Source organism: Chaetodon auriga, chromosome 3 (genome assembly GCF_051107435.1).
Source record: "Chaetodon auriga isolate fChaAug3 chromosome 3, fChaAug3.hap1, whole genome shotgun sequence".
Classification (NCBI taxonomy): domain Eukaryota; kingdom Metazoa; phylum Chordata; class Actinopteri; order Chaetodontiformes; family Chaetodontidae; genus Chaetodon; species Chaetodon auriga.
In genome coordinates this window covers 11,865,934-11,893,692 of record NC_135076.1, presented here as the reverse complement: position 1 = coordinate 11,893,692, position 27,759 = coordinate 11,865,934, and the positions used below count along the sequence as shown (strand labels likewise).

Genomic DNA, 27,759 nt, shown 5'->3' with positions numbered 1-27,759 from the left:
GAAAGAAATGTGTTCATCACTGCTTGTTTTTGACTGATGTCTGAGGGCGTGTGAGAGAGAGTTAGAGAATGGGGACAATTGTGCACACAAATGCTGGTATTTGTGTGGTTACCCATGCCTATACTGTACACTGTGTGTTTATGAATGCGAGAGACCCAGAGTGGGAGACAGTGAGAGAACAGAGAGGGATTACCAAGAATATGTTGGTGTGTATGTACACAACCAGTGAGCCTCATTGGCCAGATGAGCTGTGTTCACTACAAAAGAGGGACTTTAGCGAGATGAGAGGCAGTAAGCCCAGGGATTAGGTCTGTTGGGCAACAGAGCACCAGGCCTCAGGGCGGGCTTTCTGTTTGGTTTACTGGAGGGATGGAGCCCATGTGTCATGCGGATCATGTTTAGGAGACAGAGGGGCTGGTGTTTGTCTGCTAGAGTCATGTCTGTCACATGAACCTGCACTCAGCAGCCAGTAATTTGCAATTTACCAGCTATAGAAAACTGCAACAGGATGCAGGGGAGTCTGGACCCTGCACATAGGCATTCTCTATGCCAATATGAGGAAAACATGGGTACACACACACACACACACACACACACACACACACACACACACACAGGAAGTGAAACAGCCTAATGTTGTTCACCTGCCTTGTAAAAATGGCTTATGCAGAGGGATCATGTCACAAAGTGATCATAAACAAATGCAAAACAGATCACATGGTTGCCTTTTCTAGCACTTTCTGGTATGTTTTCCATCCTGTACATGAGAACAATCAGGGGGAGGGTCCAGAGAATAAAAGATGAAGATGCGACAGGAGGCAGGAGAAAGTTAGGAGTATGAAACTATATTGCCGTGTCTCAATCTTTCCTTCCTGTCTTTACATCGACTCTCCTCCCTCTGACAGGCTTTTGTGCCTGACTTGTTCACAGTGACAAAGGACACTAAATCCACTTCCACATCTGTTTCAGTTTGTAAAATTAAATGTTGCACTCTCTTTGATGTCTCTCGAGAGCTCCTCCTCTTCTACACAGTGATTCCATGGCTTTGTCTCATATGTTATTATCTTTATTTCACAACCAATATATTATTTGAATTATAACAAAGGGGAAAAGGACTGCAAAGTGTAATTTCAAATATCTAGAAGTCCTCAGCGGTCAAAGACGAGTGTATACAGCTGAAAAATAATTTTGAAGTGCCCGTAGCTGGCTGCTGTTGGATCCCTGTTACTTTTCTCTTCCAAGTCTGAAAAATAACGAAATCCTCGGGGAAAATGAATTGCGTGCTGCTCTTAAAAGAAAAGAAGCTTCTTTTCTCTCTCCTCTATTTCCCTATTTTTGTCAGTGTGGAGACTGCCATCCATTTACCTGTGAATGTTCAAATCTGTGTCATACACACTGAAAAAATCTCCTCTCACCATCTTTCTGAAACTTGCTCTGCAGGATTTTCAAAATATTTTGTTTTCACAGTGGTGTCACAATATAGCAATAGTGCAGGAAGTATGGAAAGACAGCGGGCCTACAACTGTGACTATGTCTCCTCTTCCTCGCATGACTGTATTATCCAGCAAATACTGGTAGATAAAGGAGTATGTCCGTGCGATGAATGTCAGTTTGTCACAGCTGGTTCAGATTCGTTGTGCAATGGAAAAGGAAGTTGTGCAACTCTGATGTTGAGTTCATTGGACTATTTTATTTTGTCAAGTTTGGGAAATCTTTTGCAAACCTGCCCCAGGCACGTGTATTCCTGTCAAGCCACCAAACCTTGCCAGAACATAGAACAAGCAAGACGAGTACTGTGTCATTTTTGTACAAAAAAGTGAAACAGAAAGTGATGCTGTGTTCCTGTAGGCCACATGAGGACAAGGTCCACGGTATCTGTTTTAAACAGTAATGCAGGATTCTTGAAACCTCGACAGAAGTACACACAGGAGAGTTTTACAAATGATTACAAAATATGAAAACCTGTCAAACAGGCCAACAGCCTGTGACGTTAATGTGAGTTGTTGAGCTGGTGCGATGACAATGGAAGAGCCATGCCTGTCAGTCAACTGAGTATTGATTCATTGCCTTTGGATAGAGCTGTGTTAGCCTTGGTGGTTGCCTTGGAACGTGTTGAGCCAGTGAACAAATATCCTGTGTGTGCAAACTGTTGAAATTCAACAGTAGTGATTATAAAATAAACTTTATTAGGTTTTTTTTAAAGAAATCATTAGGGCAAAGGCATGTCAGATAAAAACTGAATACTTTACCGTAATGATAAGCGATTGATTATACTATCCCATTAATCATTGACACTTTATACTCAGAAGGTTGTGAAGGTTTATATAAATGTTAACCAGCTGAACTGGGTTGTGATGGGGAAACAAATGTACCAGGTTCTACTGAACTCAGTGTTCAACTGTGTTTGCCCACACCTGATAATGAATCTCTTCACTTTGGCAGAATTTAATCTGGTGTTTACCTTGAAAACAAGTTATAGTGTGTGTGTGTGTGTGTGTGTGTGTGTGTGTGTGTGTGTGTGTGTGTGTGTCTCACTGTATCAGAGAAATTCTTCCTGCTTTCTCTCCACCATATTTCAAGGGAAAGCAGTGTGAATACACAGTATTTCAACATATCTGCTGTCACAGATTGCTTTTGGGTGAGTGAATCATGTTGCGAGCTTGCCCACATAGTAGAGAGGAATGACACTTGATGTGAGATTATTTGTGTGGGTGAGTGGGTTAATAATCCCTGTATGGACTTGTTAGGAACAGGATGTGTTATTTCAGCATGGAAAAGACATGATTTATTCATGTTCAGAGACATGTTGTGTAATCACTGCCTGCATGCTTGATTTGCCATGGTGCATTTTCAAAACGCTTTAGCCTCCCTATTTGTTTGCCATGCAAAATTCTCTTCAGCAGATGTTCTCTTCCTTCATCATTTGGGTTAAGGCTTGGATTCTTATTTGAATGTTTCCGTGGAACTTCCCACCCACATCCTCCAGTATAGACCTTGTGAAATTACCTCAGAATGACAGACACCTCACTTGCCAGTCCCAGTCCCTCTACAAAGCCACGTATTTTGACATCTGGCAGTGAATTCCATATGCTCTCTTTACCTTCATTTGTCTGTTATTATTAAATTATTCTGTCATGATGATATGTTCCAGTCCATCCGAAATTGTCCTGATCACACTTAGTTTTTCTCGGCTCAGCAACAGCAGCCATGAGTCATCAGTGTTGTGCTAGCTCCACCTAGAGCCAAAATACGCTAATTGTTTGCAGTTTACAATGATTGAGGGGAGTGAAGAGCAAAGAATGTTACAGAGAAATCAGCTACTGAAAACATTTTAGCAGTAGATTTATGATATATTTAGATCTGTTCTTCCATGTCGTTCTTAAATGAAATTAATAAGTAGAAGTTTAAGAATTCACATGGTATTCCTATGGCCCAGTCAATCAATGAACTTATCAATGCCTCTCATATAATTAATTATCAGGTAGTTCTGTCGGTTCCAGACAAAGATCTCTTACTGACCAAGAAAAAAATCCATTTCTTCATTCTCACTTTCTCCCATATTCTCCTTTATTTTTCCTATTTCTTATTCCTATTCGTTCATTTATTACCCAGATGAAAAAATATTACACTTAAATTACACATTTTGAAGAATGTCCTGAGTACACTTTATGCTATTTTGTTGTCCTCACACATACTTAAGTGCCCTCAAGTAGTCCTTGAGTTCCACTTGTGTAATACTTGAGTATACTTGAAGAGTAAATAATAAGCTAAACTTTTTAGTACACCAGTGAAAATCATGATTCAAGAGCATTCAAAACACACTTGCAGTGCAATTATATTGTATCACCAATGTGTTGGGAATATATTTCAATGTGCTTAAAATGAAGTGGAATTCAAGTACGCTTTGAAAATAGGAATTTATTGAATGTGCAAAGAGGAAACTTGTAGCTGGGAAGTCCAGAGAACAGCAGGTGAGGCACAGGTACTGAGGTGGTCTGTCATTCCAAGATACGGTGGAGTGCATAGTGCTCAGGTGGAGTGAGTACTGAGTACGTGTGGCATGTGGGGATGGAGGCACAGGTGACGGAAGGTTATTTGGACCTCACAGATGTGCAGGAACACAGTCTCTCAGATCTCTCTCATGTAACTTCTTATACTCGGAAGAACCTGCAAACTGAACACAGTTGAGCATTGAATTAACATCCATCATAATTGTGATATTCATCATCAGCTCCTCTTTTGTGTTTCAGCACATATTTAGTGAAGTATGATGTTGAATTACAAACACTATTCCCCAGCTAAGGTGGTCTTTTTCGCGTTGACATTATGACGTCACAACATGAAAATTCATCCAATCTTTTGGATGAAGTGGCCTTTGTATACTGTCATAGTACGTCAGGAAAGGGGTCCAGGTTCTCTCAAAACTCTGTATGGAGCCTTTCAGAGTGTATCTGATTTTTTCCAATTTCAGAAATGACATGGTGTCTCTAATCCATCTGATGAATGTGGGTGGTATCTGTCCCTTCCATATGAGAAGTATCAGATGTCTAGCAAGCAGAGAGGTCAAAGCTATGACAACATGGAATTTGCTTTTAAGAGAGTGAGTTTCATCTGGAAAGCCAAAAATTGCACATATTTGGTTTGGGGCAACGTTCACACCACACATTGTAGAATAGGCCTGAAAAAAGTCTGCCCAGTATGTTCTGAGATGAGGGCAGGACCAGAACATGTGTATGTGATCAGCTGATTGACTTTTACAATGCGGACAAGAGGGGTCAACATCAGGAAAAGTCTCAGCCAATTTGGCCCTTGTCCAGTGTACTCTTAAAAGGATTTTGAGTTGAATCAAGCTATGTCTAGCGCAGGGGGAAGAGGTGTGTACGAAGTCCAGCGCAGCCTCCCACTGATCCTCTCTCATTACTTCCCCAAAATCAACCTCCCAAAGTGGTCTAATTCCTTGTAATGATTGGGGGGAGATGTTGCAAATATGATTATAAAGGACTGAAATATCGCCTCTTGATGTGGCAACAAAGAGAGAAGATTGTCAACATGGAAAAGAAGCAAAGTTTTTCTGCACAAAATGTCTTATTTGGAGATATCTGTAAAAGTGTGATTTAGGCAAATCAAACAAACCTGTGTGTAGTTATTGACAATTGGGGAATGAATTGACATTATGGACAGGTTGAAATGTCTTCTAAATTGTGACCATATCTTTATTAAAATGAGAACAATTGGGTTGGAAAAGAATTGGCTTTGTGGAGTTGGAGGGGAAGGAACACAAATGACTGAACCACGGTGGACTGGGCAGTTTGCACATTCAAGATGTATCCAGGCCTCACTCCTGTCAGGGTGATTGTCCTCTGTCCAGAATAGCATTTTCTGGATATTACAGGCCCAATAATAGTAGATAAAATTGGGCAAGGCCAGACCAGCAAGTCTTGTAGGCCTTTCAAGAGATTGCCTTTAAATCCTGTGTGATTTACCATTCCAGATGAAGGAAGCTATGCAATGGTCCAGAGTTTTAAAGAACTTTTTCCTAATCAGATTGGATATGTTTTGGAAAAGGTAACAGAATTTCGGTAACACAATCATTTTAATAAGGTTGGTCATATGTAAGATAATTTGAACAGTTGTTGAAGTTAAAGCATGTGAGAAGCTTAGAGGGGAAGTGTCTTGTTGGTGGAGATGCCAACAGCTCATAGACATCTGAAACATGACAGCGAGCCCCAGCTGGACTCCCAAACAGGTTGGGAAGCATTGGTTTAATGTTTCCACCACTGCTTTCGATGGATGTTACAAAAATACTTGCATGCCCTTGTGTCCCATGGATGGAAAGTAGACAGAAGTCTTACAAGAATAAAATTCTATTTGGGGTTAAATTAGGATAAATACATCGGCCCATGTGTCTCCTGTGTCGTATTGATGTTATGCACATTTGCTGACATCCAGAAGAACTGAGGGATTAAAAAACAGGCATTGATCAAACCTTTTAACCCAAACATCTGCAGCCAGAGGTTCCAAATTTGACTAAATTTGAGTGTTTGCAATCATATGTTTCCTAATGATGACAAACTGAAAACTGATAAACATTTGAAAGTGGGGGAGTTAAAAATGCATCCGTCTATTGTATGTATCAAGTAAATCGATTGATTAGTAGATCTTCACTTCCAAGTATGACATTTTTTTTCTTTTTTCTGTTGTTGCACATCTATTTCTATAGAAATTCATCATCAGTTCATTTACACAATGATCAAGAGTTGCAGGATATTCCTGCTGTGGGCAGTTACATGTGAGGTCACATCATAACCGCTAGATGGCAACACGGTGCTCACAATCACCGACGAGCCGCTTTTTGATTCTCCTTGTCTCACACATAAGATCACCATTTCAAACTATTATTTGCTGAATCTCAGGGTTCAGAACAGCTCAACATGAATTGACCCTCTAACAATTATCATCTAATCGGTTCACATTCCTCACTATTTCTCAAGAAGCAACGAAAGCTGCAACAAGTGCGTTACTGCCATGTAAATCCATCCACATTGCGCATTTTGACGGTGGATCTTTGCTGAACGTGAAGTCAGTTACGGTGACAGCGTTGCTGCTCTTTGTCTCAGTTGACGCCGTAAAGTAAATTACGCACGCGGTCCTTCGAAGTCACCCAAAACATCTCGTCCAATCACAGCAGCCCTATTCTGCACGGGCTAGCTTTCGCCTTGGAGACTCTGTGGCCAGCTGAGAGGTGGTCTTTGTATGACAGAGCTGGACTGGGGCTCCTGACTCCGCAGACAACAGGCACTGCAGCAGCTGCTGGGACCGCAGAGCTTCAGTTCACACAGAGGTGAGAGGCTGCGACTCGTGCGCGCAGAAACCAAAGACGCGCAACAAAACCAGGCTTTCTTTCTTTTTCCCTGGTTCGTTTGTGCACTTTATAAACTGTTCGAAATACGTTTCTGTGCATTTTGAGAGCCCGATGTCTCTACCTCCATCTCGAGACTCACCCTGAGGTCCCGACTGGCGAGAACGAAACACTCAAGAACTTTGCTGAAGAAGCATCTTGGCTCTGCGATGGGCAGCAGACTGGTGTGGCTGTCCCTTGCGCTGTCAGTGGCGTTTTCCGCCGGCCAAGACACAGGGGCCGGAGCCACAAAGGAGGACATCCCGGAGGGCGCATCCACCCTGGCATTCGTGTTTGATGTTACCGGCTCCATGTACGACGACCTGGTGCAGGTCATCGAGGGCGCCTCCAAGATTTTGGAGACATCCCTGAACAGACCGAAGAAAACTTTGTACAACTTCGCCTTGGTCCCCTTCCACGATCCAGGTAATGTAATGAAAATATGCAGAGTGAAAGTCTAACTCTGTGGTGGACACTTTTTGGACGCATGACGTTTTTGCTATTTTTGGTTCTGCACATTATTTGTCACATTATTTGGAGGTTACTGCAGCGTTACAACAAAAGCACTCAGAAAAGTGAGAAATGTGATAGTTTGCTCACAATCCGCCCCTTGAATGCCTAATGTTCCTCACACCTCCAGAGGAGGGACTCTGGGGGATTCTGTCTCCGCACACAGATGTTCAGCCTGGCGGTCACTATCATTAGCATTCCGCCAGGGTTAGTGTGTGGCTTTAGGTTTGCAATGCAGCATGATGATTATCATCACCCCTGAGTGCTCTCTCATTCTGAGCAGATAATGCCTAGACAATATATCATCGGGCTATTTAACAGTAATCCTGGCTTGTAGGTCAAAGGTGTGGGCAGGTCAGAAAAATAAATGTTAAATATTGAGGACTGACATTAAGTCAAGCTACTGGAGAGCATACATTCAGTGTGTCTGGAGACTTATGTTAGGTGTAAGACTTTCCCAGTTAACTCCACTTGCCATCACAACTACAGCTTTACCGAAGTTTACATTTTAAGTTTGAAAGTTTTGGTGATGGAGGGACTTTGTGGAAGGATTATAAAGCCCCTGTAATTACTGTTTTCTGAGAGGGAGGAGAGGTCATTTACCTGCTTGCAGAAACACCATCAAATCTGCTGTCATGCATGTCGAGGGGGTTTGTGTGACTGATCTGAAGACGCGTTAGATAGTCCACCTGCGAAATGCTCCATCAACTGCAAGAACAAGGAGACATGCTGGAGAGCGCTTGCTGCAGAACTCTTTCCACAAACCTTATAAAGGTCAATGGAGACAGGCAGAAATCAAAGACAACATAGGCAAAATCAGACTGAATAGTGGTGTTTAAGCACTTTAGGGGACAATTTACTCAGTTGTTTCCTGCCACAGTTTCATAGTTCTTGTATAGTATCCTGCTAAAACATGATTTAGGACTTTTTATATGTGTTGCCCCCTCATTACTTTATAATATATAAGTTAAAAACGTACCCAGTTTGACTTGAATACACCGAGCAACTGCAGAAACAAACTGATCCAAGAGATCTGAGAGAGAAGCAACAAGATGAATCAACAGAAGTGTTCTGTGCGGCGAAGAGACAGATTCCAATTCCAGATGTTTGTCCTCCTCTGCGAAACTTCAGCATGTCACAAATTCTTATGAAGCTCAATTCCTCAATCATAGATTCAAGCTGCAGCTCCGTGCCTAGAATAATAATTATATCCGAGGAAGAAGTATGCTCAGTATACACAAGTGTAACAAATGATGAATTCATTACTTTGTGCCTCAGGGGGGAAAGTAAATCTTAGGTCATTAGCCGATGATAAAAGAGCTGTGATGTGTTGTATCTTGGACAAAGCAAAAGCAGTGAAAGAATCCTGTGATTACAGCCTGAATCTAGCTTCGAGGCTTGAATCATAGCAAATGTTACCCTCACTAAGAAGTAATTACAAAACTCTCCTCTTGCAGTGAACTGAAGCTGCGACAGCTTAATTCAGAAACTCCGTGTTGACGTCTCTTTATGAACTCTTTGTGTTTGTCGTGCGCCACCAAAGTGATGTTCGTTTGCTTCTTAAAATGTTTACGAGGATGTCAGAATGTGTTCTCCGAAGCCCCGGGGGAATAGAGGAATGATCAGCACAGCACACTCCGAGCAGGGGTAGCTGAGCATTTCCCCAAATGTTGTTCTGCCTGTCTCCCTTGTGTCACTTTCTGTCCTTCTCCGCCAATATCCCTGAACCCCGGAGAGGATCAGTTTTGCTTTCATAAGAGCTTTTATTTAGGGGTTGTTTCATTCTGACACAGATCCATTTTCTCCGCTCTCCATCCGACCCAGTGCGATAAGGCAAACCCTCCTGTTTGATTTGGCTCCTTTTAAATCAGAGGCCGGAGCTTCCCCTTTATTTACACTGCAATCTGACACGGTAAACATTGGAGTGCGTGTTTGTGTATCTGTGTTCCTCTGTGTGTGTGTGTGTGTGTGTGTGTGTGTGTGTGTGTGTGTGTGAAGTGAGAGTGTCAAGAGGATGCCTGGATATTGGGGTCAGGCTTGTGTGGGAAGATCAGTCAGGAAGCCTCCCCCCTTTCCTCCATCCTGCAGGGAGAGAAAGAAAGAAAGCAGGAGGATACTTCACAAGTCACTTCACTGAGGCGCAGGGGTTTGTGTATTTAACACTACAGTCTGAAAACACTCCAGTGACACAGTGGTAGGGTTGACTTTTGGCTACCCTGGTGTGTTATCATTTCATATCCTGGTTACTTTTGAAAATAGCATCCACTTAATGAGAGAATCCATGATAAAATACCACCCTGGACTGTTGTAATAACAGCTGAAGGTTGCTCTTTTGTAGCTACTGTCAAGGGAACAATGACTAATCTGTCAGTAAGGAATCCAGTTTTAGGATGAGAAGTCGAAGGTGCATTGCAGTCAGACTCTCTGGACTAGATTTATTTGAGAGTTTACAGCCAAATGAATTTTATTTCACAACACTCCTACTGCTCTCGAGCCTGGAAATGTGGCATTTACCCCAGAAGTTGTGTCAAATTGTGCATTTTTCCAATTAACCACATATTCACAAACTCTCAAATGTGTGAAGAATGTGCTTTAAGGAGAATACGCACACGTCCACAAGCTTGTTTCCAGCGCCCTCTGACATTCTGCGTTCTTCGTGGCCCTGCTGACGTCCATACACACACATGCTCGTCCTTGTAAATGCTGCCTTGCTGTGAGAGGGTGTGTTTGTGTGAATCTTGTACGTGCTTGTGTGAGTGTTTAATTAGCTGATGTTGAGATGGGTCAGAGCCCAGCGCCTTGGGTCAGTGGGGGACCTCGCTGTCTCACCACAGTCATGTACATTCAGTACAGTCAGAGAGTGTGAAGATAGTGACATATGATAGCTGGCACAGTCCTTTAATTTGCATCTACATCAAAAGTGTCACAGTTTTATCCCTTCTGTGTCGTGTTGAGCCATGCAGACCTTCAATTTCAAATGTCAGAAACCAAAGCAAAGTTCACAAAAAATTAAATTAAGTCGTAAAATGTAATTTTTGGTTGCAAAGGCTTTGTAGTCAGTCAAGTTTTGGAACCTCTCCAGGATGCAATCTTCCTCAATCACAGATGTCTGGAAATGATATCATCTCCAATTCTTTGCTTGTTTTGCCTCGCACGATCATCTTGTCTTCATGTTTAGGATTTTTGTTCTTCTAAATGTGGCTGACCGTTTATAACAAGGGCGACAAGTCAGACACTGTTCTCCCAGTATGGATGGGAACGCTCTCAAACAGCCTTAAACAATGGCTGTTCAAGTGGGGATTATGGTGCTCACTATTGGACCGTTTTTCCTTGGAGGCATTGGTAGCTTTGCAAACATTTGTACATGTCAGAAGTCAGCACTAGCAATTCTAACATTTCAAATCCAGTGTTCCTGAGAACAAAGTCAGAACAGAGGAACCAATCTCTGCCCTAACGCTTTCTGACTGCTCTGGATGCCAAACAGAGAGAGCCTGACGTTCAGATTTTGATGTTCCAAAATGAAATCTATCACTGATGCCTTGGAGCTTTGCTTCTGTTTAATTGGTATCCAGAGCTTGTTTGAGCTCTGTAGATGTTGATGGTCCGCCTTGCTGCCCTTTTCCAGCTGCTTGACTTTAGTCAGAAAGAGATGGACTGAGCCCTTGGTGTTGAGTGATGGGAGGAGATGACGGGATAGGTTCTACCTCCCGTGCATGATCAAAGGCACTCATCTGTGATCTCCCTTTGTTGGTGTTCAGCGTCCTTTTCCACCATCCTCTTCTCCCTTTGTTTCCTTCTTTCCAGAGCAGCACTTATTTGTCTGAACCACCCCACCTTCATGAGATTACAAGGAGCCTGCGTTAAACTGGACAGAGTCAATAATGATGCTATTAGGCAGGAATGCCAAAAGAGAGAGGTGGAGGTTTTTGGTGAATTAAAGGAGGAGAGAGGAGTGTGGCAGACTGCAGTGTGTGTCTGTGTGTTTCATGTTCTAATAGACCTGCCCTGGAATATTAAAATGGCCTTTAATTTTTCGGACTGTACGTGCACCTTCTGAAGCGCCCTGAGGAGCTCTTCCGCAAGAGTTTGAACTGCATGTAGCTTTGTAATCGGTGCCCTTTCATCATGGAGGGCAGCACATACCTGAGGGCTGCTTCAGGCACACTTTGTCCATTCTGTTCCCCGTTTACAAATTTTGGTGTGACAGCTTGAGAGATGCCAAGGTTATTATGAATCAAGGATGTTGCTTGTATTTTGGAAAGTCACAGGTAGTTGACCTTTGAGTAAGCTAGTTGACATGAATCCATTTGACATCAATGACCCATTCAAGAGGCATTTGTCAAACGTTTCTGGTACTTTGTACTGTTTCTCTCTTGGCTTTGGATTTGTTTTCCAATCCCTGTTGAATTCTGAGCCTCGTCCTGAGCTCCTATGGGTTCCTGTGCCCTGGTTGTGACGCCCAGGGCTCTTTGACATCACTGTCTGGGCTCTTGACCTTTAATGGCTAGTTTTTTGTTTGTGTTCCAGTAACTTTTGGGTAACTCTCTTGAACAGACTGTTGTAGTTAAAAAGTGGAGAAACAGCACGGGAACTTTAAATGACACATAGCATGAGGAGTATAAAACATAACGATTCATGGTTGGAAGTGAGCTGAGGCTTAAAGAAAGCAAAAATAGGACGAGTTCATGCAATCAAACTAAACTTTTGCTGCAATGCAATATGACGTCATACTGGCAGGTGCTGCATTGGCCAATTAAATACTGTGTGTGCTGATTACTTTATAGCATGAATGCTGTATTTCTACTGTTTACCATGTGAGCGAAGACAGAAAGGCTTGTAAAATCCTGTCTCATATGATTACAGACCACTGTGCAGTATTTTGGCATCTGATCATATTTCATCAACTCATTGGTAGCTGAAACAACATGCCAGCACCAACTCATTGTGGTCTAGTTATCAACTTCAGACCATGATTTAAGAATCTTTTTGCATCAAAACGGGTATATCAGTGCTGTTGTAAATATGATAAGTTAAAAAAAGATTTCTCTTTTGAAGGCAGTTCACTACACAGACTAATGTGACTGTTCCCCTCTGTATGTTTAGAGAACATGCACTGTGTTTGCAGCATGTCTGAGATGTGTTTTTCCTGTTCTAGCACAGATATGTTTACCTTACCTGTCCTTAACTCTTACCATGTGTCCACAGCATAAGCAACTGGTCACTCCAAGTCCATTTATCTAGGAGAGTTGAGCACGCGGAGCAAGTCAGGTGATTTTGCGAACATCTGCCACTGCTTGCCTTTCGTTGGTGTGGAACGGCTTTTAAATGCTGCTGTTGCACTTTGTTTCGTCAATCGCTGGAACAGCGGCGTGGCTAGAGACGGCTTGAGCCACATAACACATTCAGAGACTAATATGGTTATGAATAACACACTGACCCATTTTTGTGCCTCTGCAACAAAAGTTTGGGTCCCAAACCGCTCAAAATTCACTGCCCTGGAATCCAAGTGGATTGTTTCCAGCTGCTCACTGCCAGCCATACCAGCTGCACACATACGTACACTATGTATGTTCGTATTTGCCAGTCAGCATTTTTGGTTGCTTTATTACTCATAATAATAAGCAGCAACCTCAGCACTTTTACAGTTGCCCCTTCAATGAGGGCTTTCCTCAAATCAGGACTTTTTTATAGTCAATTTAGACTCCACAGATCAATGTCTAGACATTATTATTAAGGAAACATTTTCCCAAAAGGACTTTTTTTTTTTTTAGCACAGATTCATTTGATTTCATTGTTTTACATCATACTTTCAGGGTCTGCAGGGCTCATTTGGAACACATTAGATTTATGTCCTTATTGATCTGGCTCCAAAGTTAAAAATTCCCATGGTTTGGTATGGCATGACCTCATTTTCTTTACTGTGTAAGCTGTTTATGTGCATTTCAGTTGAAACATATGTTAGGTTTCAGCGGCTTGGCTGGTGTGGTCAGAGTGACATTTATTCTCAAACCATGAGTACTAGAGTGATGTGCTTCTTCCCGTAGAAATAGACTTTTTGAGTTGTAAAGACATACGAATAGTCATATCTTCCCCTCAGTTTCTTAGTGTCTTTCCGGTCTTTCTCTTGGTTTCACTGTTGCAGTTCACTCTCACTGCTCTCATCAACCTCTTCTTTCCACTCTCAGCAGGCGGCTGTTTTCCACAAAAAGCCTTTGATAAACCCACTGCACCCTACCTTCCTAGCTCTAAGTGGCACCCAGATTGGCAACTAAATGGTGAACGTGGTGAAGCATAGTCAATGCCAAAACAGAGGTTAAAGTAGAGTGAATGGTTGACTTGCATATGTCATTTGGCTGAAGACACATCTGAATACTTTTACTGTTCCATATCTGCTGGATTTGCAAATAGGAAACTGTTTGCTAACACGTTCAGCAGAACAACTAACAGCTTTATAAGGTGATAATATGTCAGCGTTGTTGCCAAAAAAGTTAATTATTGTTGTGGCCAGTAAATCCTGTCTGCTGGGCCAGTATTACCATACTGGAATAGACCAAGCAGGGCATTGCATCCTTGTAAAACTTTTAAGTATCTTACTATGGCAGGACCACAGGTTTACAGCCAAATTTGAGCAGGAAGTTTACAGTGACAGTACGTACGGTATGTATGTTCACAAAAATTGACGAGCTCACGCGATGGAAGCACAGCTGAACTATTTTAAGAGTTCTGTTGTTCTGTCAGAGAGATGTTTTATTTAATGCAGACTGTTCGGCTTGTTGGCGATAAGCCAAATCCTTGAGATTGTCATGAAAATGACTCTCTGGGTATGCAAGAAAACGTTGTGGGATAGAAGAAGTGATTAAACAGCAAGGGATCTAAACATTTTGATTGACATGGAGGCCTGTGCAGCTTTTATGTGTCTGAACGAAACAAGTGTTTAGGGAATCTGAATTACAGGCTGCACGGCTGAAGGTCAGGCTGACAGTGCCCTCTGCCCCTCGCCTCTGCTGGGTATGTGTTGGGGGAAGTCATTTATCATGAAGACCACTGTAGACCAGTGTTTCCCAACATTTTCAATGCCACAGCACACTTTCTATGTTCTAAAAATCCCTGGGCACAGTTAAACATTTCAAAATGTTATACACGTGTTAAACTGGGTTAATTCCCGACAGATATAGTGTCATTCAGTGAGACCTGAGCATGTCTTGATCAACCTGGTATCTTGTGTCTACCAAGACTAAAATAATCTTCTTTTCCCACATAAAACATTTACAGCTTCAATTTTTAATTTTCACAATGCACCTGGGCGGTTTCGAAGGCGCTCTCCTGTGCCGTGGCACACTGTTCGGAAATCCCTGCCTCAGACATCTGAGTGTGCGTCTGTGTGTGGTCGGCAGTGCTGATCTGCTGCATCTGAGGTTTCTCAGTCTGCTTCGGCACGCACAATTAGAATTTCCTCCGTAAAACAAAAGAGGCACACAAAACAGAAAACACCACCCAGTCACTTTTGAGCATTCACCGTCACTCATAAAATACGGACTTTGTCACAGGCTTTGCAATGTTGTGGTTGTAATATTGAGATTGTTGCCATTTCTTTTCAGGCCCTCTACTTAATTTTTGAGGCAAATTAATGCAATTAAAAGGGCATGTTTAATTGTGAAGTTCTCTTTTTTTCTCAGAGTGAATCATAGAATCAGCCTCAGCCAAGTCTCAGGGTTTTGGCCTTTGTTTCTCCAATGGATACCATATGTAGAGACGTCACTACGTCCTCTGTGTTGTGTTGTGTGTGTCTGTGCCAGTTTTTGCCCTTTCGGCGAGAAGCATTTAGAGACTTAGCAGAGACAACACTACCCAAAGCCTCTCCAAGCTGCAGCTTTGTCTTTTTCATCCCCTTCTCCAGCCCCTTCCCCCTGCCGTGCTCATCCTTAATATGTTGTCAAGGCAATAAAATGAGCATCTGTCTTACTTCTTCACTGTGATGCATTATGGGTAAGGGAGACGTTACACAACACAAGCCATTCGGGTGGGGTCAGTTAAGTAAGCTGTCGTCATGCAAAGGTGTCAGCAGGACTTATGGCCATGATTTGTTTGTTTTTCAGTTTTCCGTGTTTCACAGGTGAAGTTGCTTAAGATTTTGAGACAAGAACGAGATTTATCACCGCTTGACCCAGAAAACGCACCATCAATCAGTATTGATAGAAACCGAAAAATGTTAAAGTCACGGAGTTGAGAGAAATGAGTGCCCATATGTAAAAAGTGGGGAGGTGCTGAGCAGAGAATTGATAATGCAGCTCTGACAACAATGCTCTTAAATCAGGCCAGAACTCTCCCACTCAGTCACATCCCTTTGAATCGTTTGCTTTTAGACGTCACACTCAGTGTTTCTTCCAAAAGTTTATGTTTGAAATAATGGACATAAGCCGCCAAAGAGCAGGTTGCAAATAAGTGAGGACTGTGTGGGATGATATTGATACAAACCAGATACTGGCAGATTGTTTCTTCACATGAGCTAAAAAGGGAAAATCAAAATTCCAAGTAATCTCAAAACACACCTTGATTGAAAGATTTCTGGCAGAGATAAAAGATAAGCAACATGACTGACCTAGCGTGCATTACGTAAACAGCTTCTATGGTCAGAAAATAGAAGCTTTTTTGTGCAGTAAAGTGAGCTAAACTAAACTAAATTTAGATAGCCTAAAAAAATGCTAAATAAATTATAGGGAAAACAAAGAATACTCAATTGTGACAGTTCTGAAATATCCTGGATTTATGTAGTGTGTCCCATGCAGACCATTTACAGATCATGGAGTTCAATAGCACCACTGACAACCTGTGAAGGTCAAAAGTCAACCGTGAAGACAGGGTCAGAAAGGGTCTCAGGAATTGTAACTCATTCCTCCTTGTGCTGCTTTTCTCTGAATGCCATTCAATAACACTAACAGCTCACCTTTACCCAGGTCACCAAGTCAGTTCTATTTATGTAACTCACCTAAATACACTCTATACTTCAGACATTAGTTGTGAATACATGCCATGTATTCTTACACAAGTATATACATGGACAAATAATGCATGAAATTTATGTCCCAACATGCAGAATTCAACAATATCTCTTGTTGCGTGCATCTTCATGAATGAGGTACAAAGCGACATCCAGTAATACACTCTCTTGTTTTAAAGCAATGCATTATTTGCATACCCTCATCTTGCCTCCATATTTGTCAGCCTTCCTCTCATGTTGTTGGTATTCAGACACAAAGTCCACACAGACAGATTACATTCAACTCTTTTAAGTTCTTCTTTGCAGAAATCTGCAAATCCACACGTCACATTCAGTCATATAGAGCTTGTGGTGAGAATGAGGCTAAAGCATTGACTGCCAACATGTGAAAATGTTTATGTGGATCCTCAAGAGAAGACATGTTTGCTGGGTCCACCAAGCCTCTGGCCCCACCCTCTCCCAGGCCAGATGTAAATGGAGCATCAAAAGAATGCAGCAACAAGTTGAAATCATCATTCAGTTCCTCATTTTTACTGCCTACTGTGCACTTAAGACTTTGAGATAATGTTTATGAAGACCATGAGCAATAACAGTGCACAGATGGCCCGTGCTGACAGATACGTGTTTTTAAATCTTGGGTTGGCCACAACGGTTATTTCCCCCTACATTTTCGTGAGTCACTGCTGTGAAGGACATTAAAAAGGCTGCATCAACGTACAGGCCAAAACTGTTCAGGTACAGTAAAATATAAATTTATGAAGTCATATAATGTTAGTTTGAGGTGGAGCACACCTCAGCAAAAACACATCCCGGCAGTTTTCGTTTAATGTCAGATACTGATATCACTTGCATTTAAATGCTATTTCTTCTTTCCTAGAAAGAGGGTAGCGACAGGAGAGACAGGAGAGATGATACCTACAGCAGCATTTCTTTCTTCAGCATTTCATCATTTTTTTAGTTCTATGCACAAACATGTACTGTACCCCCTTAAAAATATACATACACAGGCAGGGGATTCCCATTTGTTGCAAAGTTGCATGAATGACCTCAGCACAGAACCACACATCCCCATAAATGACAATCATAAATTTACACCCACACACACATATGCATGGCACACACTTAATTAAGGCCTACCCTCGGGTTACATCCTCTTCTGTGTTCTGTCTCCGGCACCAGTTATGAAGCCAAGATTGACGACTGGCGAAGGGTTCAGATCTGCAGTCTGTCTCTGGAACATGCTCCCCATCAGACCATGCATCTGGGAGGGATTACATGCCTGTGTGTGGCGTGTGCATCGGTTTGGTCTCGCTATATGTTTGTGTGAATGGCTGCGTGTGTGATCATTTGAACTCACGAGTGCAATTAATAGAGATCTGTGGTTTTTGCGGCCCGTCGTCCCGAGGCGCATCCAGTTGTGCCTGGTGAAGTGAAACGAGAGACACCGTAACCAGCTTCAGTTCAGCTGCGTGGTGGTCCTGCTCTCTCTCGCTCTGGCGGTTGTGGGGAGAAGTTTCCATCACAATTGCATTTTGTGGTGGCTTGAAATCAAGGTTGTTGTCAGCTCTGTCTCTCTGGGCTAAACCTCAGCCATTAGACGGCAGCTGGTGGAGTCAAGCAGGGTGAAAGAAGCAGTTTGGTAGAAAAAGAGGGAGAAGAAATGGAGATGACATGGATTTTGCAGCGTGGTGACTGATAAGCTTTGCATCCAATCAAGAGCAAAGAGTGAAGGCAAAGATTTTTAAGACCGCCAGTTTACATCAAGCCAAAATCTGATCTTTTTATGTTGTCAGTTAACAAGACCTTATTTGAAATAATAACTCTAAATGGAGATTATCGTCCCGTGAGAGGGTCTAACCACTTCCTCACCGCTCTGCTTTCCCATTTTAAATAGGCAACACATATGAGCTTGGTAAAAAGCAGGAATTAATCTTTCACAAGGCTGCAATTTCCTGCTCGAGAAAACCTCTCGGGCTGATTTCACCACCGGTGTCTGAGTAAAGCTGGCCAATTTGAGCAAATTTAATTAGGGATTTAGATCTCTTGGGAAAAGGCAAGCAAAAAAATGGAAGACAAATTAAAACAAAAATAAATGAATAAAAAGTTGGCAATAAGTTGGGAGGGAAATAAAGTTACTAGTTAAAAGGGGATGAAAGAAAAAGAGAGTTAGCAATTAAGAGAGAAAGAAAGAATGATAAGCACTGCACATACAGTTTTAAGTATGCAGTTTACTCAGACTTATTTAGTTTTGTTGCCTGTTCCCAAGAGAGACACAGCATATGTTAGGACTGATGGCTGCTCATAGTGAGGTCACTATAGAGCATTATATGTTTTTAACCCTTTATCTACAGTATATTTGCTTGTGTTCGTGTGCCTCACCTCACATATATGTCTGCAAACACGTCTGCTCCTTTGCTTTCAGCATGTACAGTACTGGACACTTCCCTCGCCGAGGCGCACTAATTGCACCATGTGCTGTTTCACATATGTTTTCTCAGTGGGGCTGATTAAGTGAATTATGCCCCATAGCTGACAGTCAGGATGACAGCCACTCTCATTCTGGCAGGTTTTACCCTGAGTCAGCACAATGACAGCAAACCTTGTGTGTTTACAGCCTCTGCTGCTGTTAAGTGCTGTAACAGCTTCATGTTCTGTAACCTGTAGGATGTTGTTGGCGCCTCTCAGGACCTCTTTTACCTGACCGTTATTTGAGTGAATAAGTTAGTCTGGTAATGTGTAACAGCTCTTTAAATCGATTTGAAAACTTGGACACATCTGGCACATTTTGTCAGTAAAAATCTTGAACCTTAACTGAACCAGTGCCTGTGAAGTTGAGAAAAGAACACAGCCCTCCCTGTGTGACTGTGCTGCTGCTGGTATTGACGAACAGACGGTTCAGTTTAGGTTTTCCTCAGGTCGCTGTTGGTCTGTATTGTCACAGTCATTGGTTTTCTGGAGCTCTCTGATGAGGCTTTTATAAACCAGAGTAATTTTGAGTTAGGAAAATCCTTGTCTTTGCCTTCAGGAATGAAACAATGAAAAGAAATGTTGCAGACGCTAAATGTAATTGCTGCCACTGCTATATAAACTCTCCCCACTGTGGCAAAAGGTCTTGCCGGCAGCAAACAGAGAGCACATAAAGAGCATGGCTTTCCCAAACTGCCACATGATATCATGGTGACAGCTTTGCAGAAATGTCAGTAGTACATAGGACAGTGTCTCTTTCGATTGTCTATCACGCACTGGAGCAGCTTGTGAAGTGCCTGTGTCTTATGCATTGCTGCCAAAATTCAGAATTTATTTGGTTGGAAGACATTAATGGCTGTGATCTTTCAGCGTGTTGGCCTTGGGATTCCTTGCTATTGATGTTGTAGGGAAAGAGAAACTTGCTCCACAGTGAATGCGTGAGTGATTCCCAGCAAATTACGTTAAGCCCTAATGTCAGTGGAGGTGAAACTAAGTTTGCCATTGGACGGTTGCCCAGTTTGTTCCATCCCATTAGACTTTCTGTGAGTGTTTAAGCTTGCACGTGATTTGCAGATGCATGCTTTTACAGCCGGCATTACAGAATGCTGTAAGAACGGTGAAGAAGGTGGAGGCTGGAGTAATTGGCTTTGTTTGTTTATTTCAAGGCCACTTCCACAACAGATTAAAAAAGAGAACAGGATGAGATGCAGGTCTTCACTTTGATTTGTTTGGTTTCGTCATTTTCTCTCCTTTGTTGTTCCTCCTTGTCAGACTTTAAAGCATTCTTCCTCTCTGAGTTCATTCACTTGGCCATGCTCATGCCATTTATGTGTTTCTTGTCATCACAGAGAAAGCATTAAAACTATTTCCTGTGGTGCCGCCAGAAGACTGTGTTCAGATTTCTTTGTATAGTATGAAGTCATTTAAGGCGAGTTAGCATCTCTTGTCCTCAAATGTGTTTTATTCATGATCGTCTGGTGCTAAATGAGGAAAATAGCTTTGGTCCTTACTATATTTTGTGCACAGAACCATTAGTTTGACTCTCCAGACGTGCAAGGAGAACATGGTTTTGGAAATGAAGCGGTAACGATTGCCCTCCCCTTAACCACAAGTCATGAGGTGCTCTCAGGCAGCGCACTTTAACCCCAACAGTTGTAGTGGACTGCTGGCATGGGGAAGCTCCCAGGCATGAGTATTTGTAACTGCTTGACTTTGGAACTGGCACTGAAAAGAGGCACTCATGTTTTGGTTTCTAAATATGGATAAAAGCACATTTAAAGAAAAAGTAACGATGACCGCAGTGCCACCTTTATCTTGGTGTGTCAAAGTCAAACATCATTACAAGATGAGTTTGTAGAGTTAGTTTCATGTCATCTCATACTGTTTGGAGGTCATGAGTATTAGCTATGGTTTTCCACAGTACTGGTGCAAAGATGGTGGCTGTGGTGAGGGCCGCTGTAGCCAAAACACTACTTAGAACAGCCATGGGAACTTCTCCCACAAGGAAAGAGATGTCAGCTTTTCCATCTCCGAAAACTTTGGCTCGAGATCTGTGTTCCGATCAGAGCAGCCAGACACCATTTCCATGTTAGTTTTAAAAAGTGTCTCTGATTCCCACAAATGTTCCTTCACTCCACCGTGGTGATGTACAAGGATGCCAAAATCAGGATCACTTGGGAAAAGGCCTCTTGCTTCTTTGTGTACATTATTATAGAAAATGAAAGTGCGTGTGAGGTGCTCCTCAAGAAGGAATGAGAGGTGATGGAGGCTGCAAAGAAGAGAAAATGCTTCCTGACTGCATGCAGTGTAAAGTTACGTCAAAGTCGACAACTCTGAACGTTTTTCTTTATATAAAAAGAATAGAATTAAATAGAATAGAAAGTTCTCAATGAGAAAAGCTAAATTTCTCATTTGGACCCTGGTCTAGTGGAGTTGAAGTCGTAAAACAGTTCAAACTGTATCCGCTTTCAAAAGTCAGGGATCCTTTGAAATTGCCCTATCCTCAACAAGGGAAACCTTGTTTTCCAATCTGCTTGCATGTGCAGAACTGCAGTGTGTGTGTGTGTGTGTGTGTGTGTGTGTGTGTGTGTGTGTGTGTGTGTGTCTGTGTCTGTGTCTGTGTGTCTGTGTCTGTGTGCCTACGTGTGTGTGCTCTTTGCAGCCCCTCATCAGGCTCATTCCACAGCACAGCTGCAGTGGCTGAAGTCACACAGTTTGACTCAAGAAGGGGCTTAGCAGCTCATTAACGGATAGAACAAAGTAAGCTGAGAAACAGCACTGACTACCAGCATGGCTGAGGTGCAGAGCACAGGCCATGTTGGCAGTATGTGGCGGTGGTGCTCTACTTGTACGTTACAGTCAAAGATGGCCTCACTTGAGTCAAATCCCAAGTGGACATTGGCACAAGAACATTACATTCACTGAACTGAAAAGCCTGTCATCTGCAACCACAGAGGAGCCAATAACACAAGGAAGAAAGATTTCAGTATTCTGATATTTTAAAGACAAAACGATTAATTAATTACCTTAGAAAATAATCATTAGTTACAGCCCTCTATGACATCTGCTGCATTTTTCTTTATCCCAACCAAAAGTATCTAAAGGTAGAGCGTATTGTACATCGTACAAATTGAAAATCCCTTCAAGACAAGTGTGTGATTTGGGCAATACACTGTTAATACAGCTGACCTGACTTTACTGGACAGTGAAAAAATGATTTAAAGAGCTTTGATGCTTTTGTGCTGCAGTGATCTGAGTGTATAGATGATACAAATACACTGAAAAAGAAACAGAGTAAGGTACAGAGTACTACACTTACATGCAGACACACTGTATAACGACACACATCTAGTGGAAAGTCTGTCGTACTTCATATTTCCAGTGTATTTTACTTTACTCTGTTTACAAAGATCATCATTTCAGGAGTCCCACTGGAATCATAACAGTGTCAGTCAAGTTAGACTGAACCAATTATTCATAAACTGACATCACACAACCTGTGTTTTAATGACTGTAGCTCTTTTTTTAAACTCATTCTTTTTAACTTTATTCCTGGACAGTATGGAGTTCACCATTTATATTTGTCCCCTCTGTTCTGGTTGATGACGTGTCGATGATACCAGCTTTGCTATCAGTGACAGAACGAATTGGAGGTCTTTTCGGAGCATCAGTACAGATGTTCAAATGTTCATCATATCTGTCTTGAGAAATATTTTAAGACTGTATCTCAGATCCTCCCTGTCATTCCTTCTTTCTCACATTTACCTCTTTCCCTTTCTCTCTTAGTTAAATATATCTCCTTTCCTGAAGTTTTTCCTCACAGCTGTCCATAATGTGACATTTTAATCTGGACATCCGTGCACATCTGCCAAAACTAATATTTGGCTCAAGAGAGGAGTTTAGGAAACAAAAATGGTTTCAGTTATTCATCTGATGCAGACTTCAGCCTGTGGCCCTATTAATCACACAGTGTCTTTCTGTTGTTGTTGCTGTTTTTTTTTTTTTTTTGCAGAGATTGGACCCGTAACAATCACAACAGACCCCAAGAAGTTCCAGTATGAACTGAGAGAGCTGTATGTTCAGGTGGGTTCAGAGATCACATTCATCAAACCGTCGATAGCGGCAGTAGCCTGGATGCTGTAGCGGGAGCATAAGGTCATCTGGCCTTGATAAAAGCAGCAGACTGAGCTCATACCAGACGTCTGGGCAGAGATGTTTGTTAGTTGATTAAGACCAAGCCTGATCAGTTCGTCGACACTGCATGATGAAAGAAATGTTTTTCTTTACTCTTCTTTCAGACTTGCGATTGCTGTTCCAGTTTTTAGTGGGTTTTCATCTTTCATATTAACGCTGCCATAAAGGCTCACACGCTCCAAGGCATTGATCGCACGTTGACCCTGCTTTTGCTAATGAAAAACCCTTCTTCGTCCCATGTTTATTTGCCTTCTTGCCCCATTACAAACAAATGCAAAAACAAAAACATACAACGGCAAGAAAGCTAAACAGCTTTCTGCCAACTTTGAATTTTTGTGTTATCGCTCGATGAGAGGAAGGACATTGTGCGGAAAGCTTGTTTTGCACTACTTGAGCAAAGCAGAAAACCTGGCAGTGGGACTGTTCATGTCTGAGGATGGCAGAGGCAGACAGACGCAGACAGAGACAAGTAATATTCAGAGGTCTGTCCTTTGAAGAAAAAAGATCTGGCGTGTCTGTGCATCCTTGGCATGTGCTGCTGTTAATCTGGTGTGCAAGTGTGTTGTGTGTAGCATGGAAGAGATCCAGTTTCCTCTCACTTGCTGCTTCATTCCTGAGTCTGTTTTTCCTCCCCCCACATCTTCACCTGCACAACCCCTGAAGAGGCTTTGGCCAGAGTGCATGGAAAAGATATTCTTTGGAATTGACATTTTTCTTGAAATTGAAATTCCTCTGATGTGAACACCATTGTGTCGAAGGGTGACGATGTTTGGCAACACAACATGTTTTTAAGCCACAAGAGCAAAAGTGCACAGAGAGGTTATTGGGCTTAGTGTCGGGGGCGAGTGGGGAATGGGGGAGTGGATCTCAGTTCAAAGGAGAGATGTTGGGGTTCAGGGGAGACAGAGGATTCCTGTCTCTTCACCTTCCGCCTCCCCTGGCCTAAAATCATGGGTCACTCCGTTCCAGATGTTGGGGATGATGCATGATAGCTAACTATTGAACCCCACAGACACACAGAAATGTCTGTTGGAATGCTGCAGAGGACATTTGTCTTTGACCACACCTACGAGACAGAGAGAGAATAGTGGATGGCAAAGACAGATTGAACACACACACGGACAGACAGACAGACAGACAGACAGACACACACACACACACACACACACACACACACAGTTGTACATTTTTAACTTTGATTGTTGCTCCTGTCAGTTTTGTTGGATTATTAGATTTTTTTTGTAGCCCTTTGTCTATTTTTCAGCTGCATATCTTTAAAAGCTACAAAGTTCAGTAAATACTGGCAGCCATTGTGTCTTATAAAGCTTGTGCTGCTATTTATGTATCACTGATGGGAAAGTCCAGCATCAGGGACTTTCTGCTGAAATATCAAGCATTCAGTCAAATGCAGTTTTATTTAAACATTGTTCTGCAATAAAATCCATTTGTATGATGCCTGTAATGTTCAGTTTTTGTTGGCATTGTCATAGAGGTGAAGTATATGTTTTAGCATTGAGTTAGTGTTTAGTGATGGTGCTGTACTTGCTTTAGCTTGTATAAAACACACCCGTTTTGTCTGCTAGATGTCGGTGCGCTTATCGTTAGCTTCAATCCATAGCGCCAGCGCAAGTCTTCTGCTCGGGTTCAGCTTCACATTTCTTTGTAGGTGGCAGAACGCCAAATTAGCCGCTTAATGTCTGTTGTTTCTGGACATCTCTCACAGTAGGTTACTTCATTGGATCAAATACGAAGACGAGAAATGTGTGTTTATGACCAATGAGAGTGGCTTCTTTCTTCTTCAAACTATTTACAGAGTCCACTCACAGTAATCCCATTCATGACACTGTGCATTCTATAAACTTGACCCAATTCAGCTGGAACATAGAGGCGTGTTTTGAAACAGCTGGACATTATGCATTTCTGTAGCTGATTATAACCAACATGTTTGCTGGACAAATCATAGAACTGTGTTGTTGGTTGACAAACTCATACATATGTACGTGCACACCATTTGCTGATGATGTTCGTCTCTTTCTCAGGGAGGTGGGGATTGTCCGGAGATGAGCATTGGTGCCATTAAGATTGCTTTAGAGATCTCCTTGCCGGGATCCTTTATTTACGTTTTCACAGACGCCCGTTCCAAAGATTACAAGCTGACCCATGAAGTCCTGCAGCTCATTCAGCAGAAACAGTCACAGGTTTGGATATCGCTGTAATATACAGTATATTGCATTCAGGTTTAGGGGTAAAGAGATCGCATTTTTATATGTGTGTATGTGTGTAGGTGGTGTTTGTGCTGACAGGGGACTGTGATGACAGGACCCACATCGGCTACAAGGCTTACGAGGAGATCGCCTCCACCAGCTCTGGGCAGGTCTTCCATCTCGACAAGAAGCAGGTCAATGAGGTAAGTTCAGTCCTGAAAGGAAATTTGGAGCTGCACTCCTTTTCTCATTGCTTCTTTGACAAGTACAAATTTTCAGCTTTTGGAGTCAGAAGAAAAACTTTCTGCATTCAATAGACAAGCTTTGGTCACAGTATTCAAATAATTTCAGCTTGGCCTGCGTAGATTCAATGGCAGTAGAAGGTTTTACAGCCTCTCTTGTGTGTTTTGCTGTGCCCACGTTCAAGTCTGGACTCCAGATCAAATGTGCAGGAAACATTTAATTGATTGATGCGTACCATAGCTTTTTATAACCTTTCCAAGAAATGTAGATCAACAGTCTCGGTCTGGGCATCGAGTCAAAGCCTGAAGTTTGAATGGTATTTCTGTTTTAATACTGTAAGGAAGGGATAACAGGAAGGGATCCTCATTTTAGAACAATCTACTATGAAGTCTGCATGAAAGACCCCTTTTTTTAGGAAGACTCCCATTTCTCTATTTATTCACCTTCTCTGACTGACCTGGTTTGTCTTTGTATGTTATATTGGCTCATCAGCAGCATCATTTTCACTAAACAATTTGCAGTATTACACAAAACACTCCTCTTACAGCCTGTGTGTGCTGTAGTTTTGTAACTACTTTTGAGAAACACTGCTATCAAATATCTTGACCGTGGTTTGTCTTGTTCTTTCAGTGCTTATTCTGAAGAAACAGATTTGAATTGATTTCGACATATTGATGTATAAAATTGCTTGTGGCTTTCAGGAAGAGAAATTCAATAGAAATGAAGAAATTGACTCAAAACTTTCTATTTGTCTGTGCAACCAGCTTCACCCAGGGTCCATTTGAAATGAATGCACTGCATCACATGCTATGTCTGCACATAGTTAAATACCATTAGGGTCTGGGTCTCACACAGTAGCTCACAGTAGCACAATTCTCCAGAAGGAACATGAGGGCAGGACACGGGAGAATGTGAGAAACTTTCTGAAAGCTTTGCACATGTTAAGGGGGTGACCTTGTATGCAGCTGAGGGGGTAAATGTGTGTGTGTGTGTGTGCATGTTAGTTGGTAGATTACTCATGTTTAAAAATGTATGACTTGACTTCCTATAACAGTTATATCTTTCAAACATCGCGGTGTTGAAACACAGAATCTTATCCAGAGCACATTTCACAGTATCGATGATGTGTAATTCCTACATTCTTCACATTTTCTTCCCATCGCTGTAGGTTCTGAAGTGGGTGGAGGAGGCGGTGCAGTCATCTAAGGTCCACCTGCTGTCCACTGATCACTTCAGTGGAGTCAGCAACACTTGGCAGATGCCCTTTGACCCCAGCCTCAAGGAAGTCACTGTGGCCCTCAGCGGCCCAGCACCCAACATTGAGATAAAAAACCCACAGGGTATGATGAGTATGACCGTACATAAACAGGATTTTCAGTGGGATTCCTGTTTTTTTTTAGTACATATGGACAGACGGGAAGGAAGCAGAAAAATGCAGATGCTTCTGTAGAGGATAGGAAAGCTCATTTGATGACTATCACAATGATTTGAATTGTATGTAACTGACTTCACAGTAAGTAGATCTAAACCCATCTGAAATGTAATACACCACTCTATAGCATACAATTAAAACAACAAATAAGGGAATAAATACTTGAAAACAGATCTCCCCTTGCTCCAGTAGAACAGTTCAGATGTAAAGAGTCTCTGATGAGGAGCATGGACGCTGCTTGGGTTGGCCCACCTCCACACTAAGCCACTTTATGTGGGGTTTTCCTTAAATTTGTTGCTCATCTACAGTATATATAAACAAAACAAAACCTGTCAGTCCTCCAGAATCAAAGTTTTTTTTCCAGACTGCCAGCAGATCAGGGTCCCATAATCCTACAGAAAGAGTTTGAAAATGAGGAGGAACTTTATAGTTAGTGAAGCTACCATTCACCAACAAGTGTTAAGAATTCATTTGTCCGTCAAAGCTGCAGAAAAGATGAATAATTGTTCATGTTTGACCTCTAGGGAAGCTCGTGGGGAAGAGCGATGGCCTGACTGAGCTCCTGCACATTCCCAACTCTGCCCAAGTTGTCAACATCAAGGACCCACAGCCTGGGATGTGGTCTATCAAGGTAAACAATTCATTCTTTACCTGGGAATGTGTGTGAAATTACAGGCTTCTCCTAACAATTCCCAGAGCTGAGCTGTCTTTTAAAAAGACTTACTGCAAATAGGTCAGTAGTATATCCCTGGAATGAGGTCACAACTCACACCCCAGGAAGGAGCTATGCCCTTGAGGAAGGTTCTTAAGTTGA

General features: G+C 42.2%; 1 protein-coding gene across 1 annotated transcript in view; it reads left to right on the top strand.

Moving 5' to 3' along the window:
* Positions 1-7,068: 7,068 nt before the first annotated feature.
* hmcn1 (hemicentin 1) overlaps positions 7,069-27,759 on the top strand; it is an 81,720-nt gene continuing 61,029 nt past the window's right edge. Inside the window, exons 1-6 of the mRNA XM_076727183.1 lie at positions 7,069-7,324; positions 22,885-22,955; positions 25,106-25,264; positions 25,351-25,473; positions 26,682-26,853; positions 27,470-27,576. Coding sequence (XP_076583298.1) covers positions 7,069-7,324; positions 22,885-22,955; positions 25,106-25,264; positions 25,351-25,473; positions 26,682-26,853; positions 27,470-27,576 — 888 coding nt within the window. The remainder of the gene's footprint in view (positions 7,325-22,884; positions 22,956-25,105; positions 25,265-25,350; positions 25,474-26,681; positions 26,854-27,469; positions 27,577-27,759) is intronic.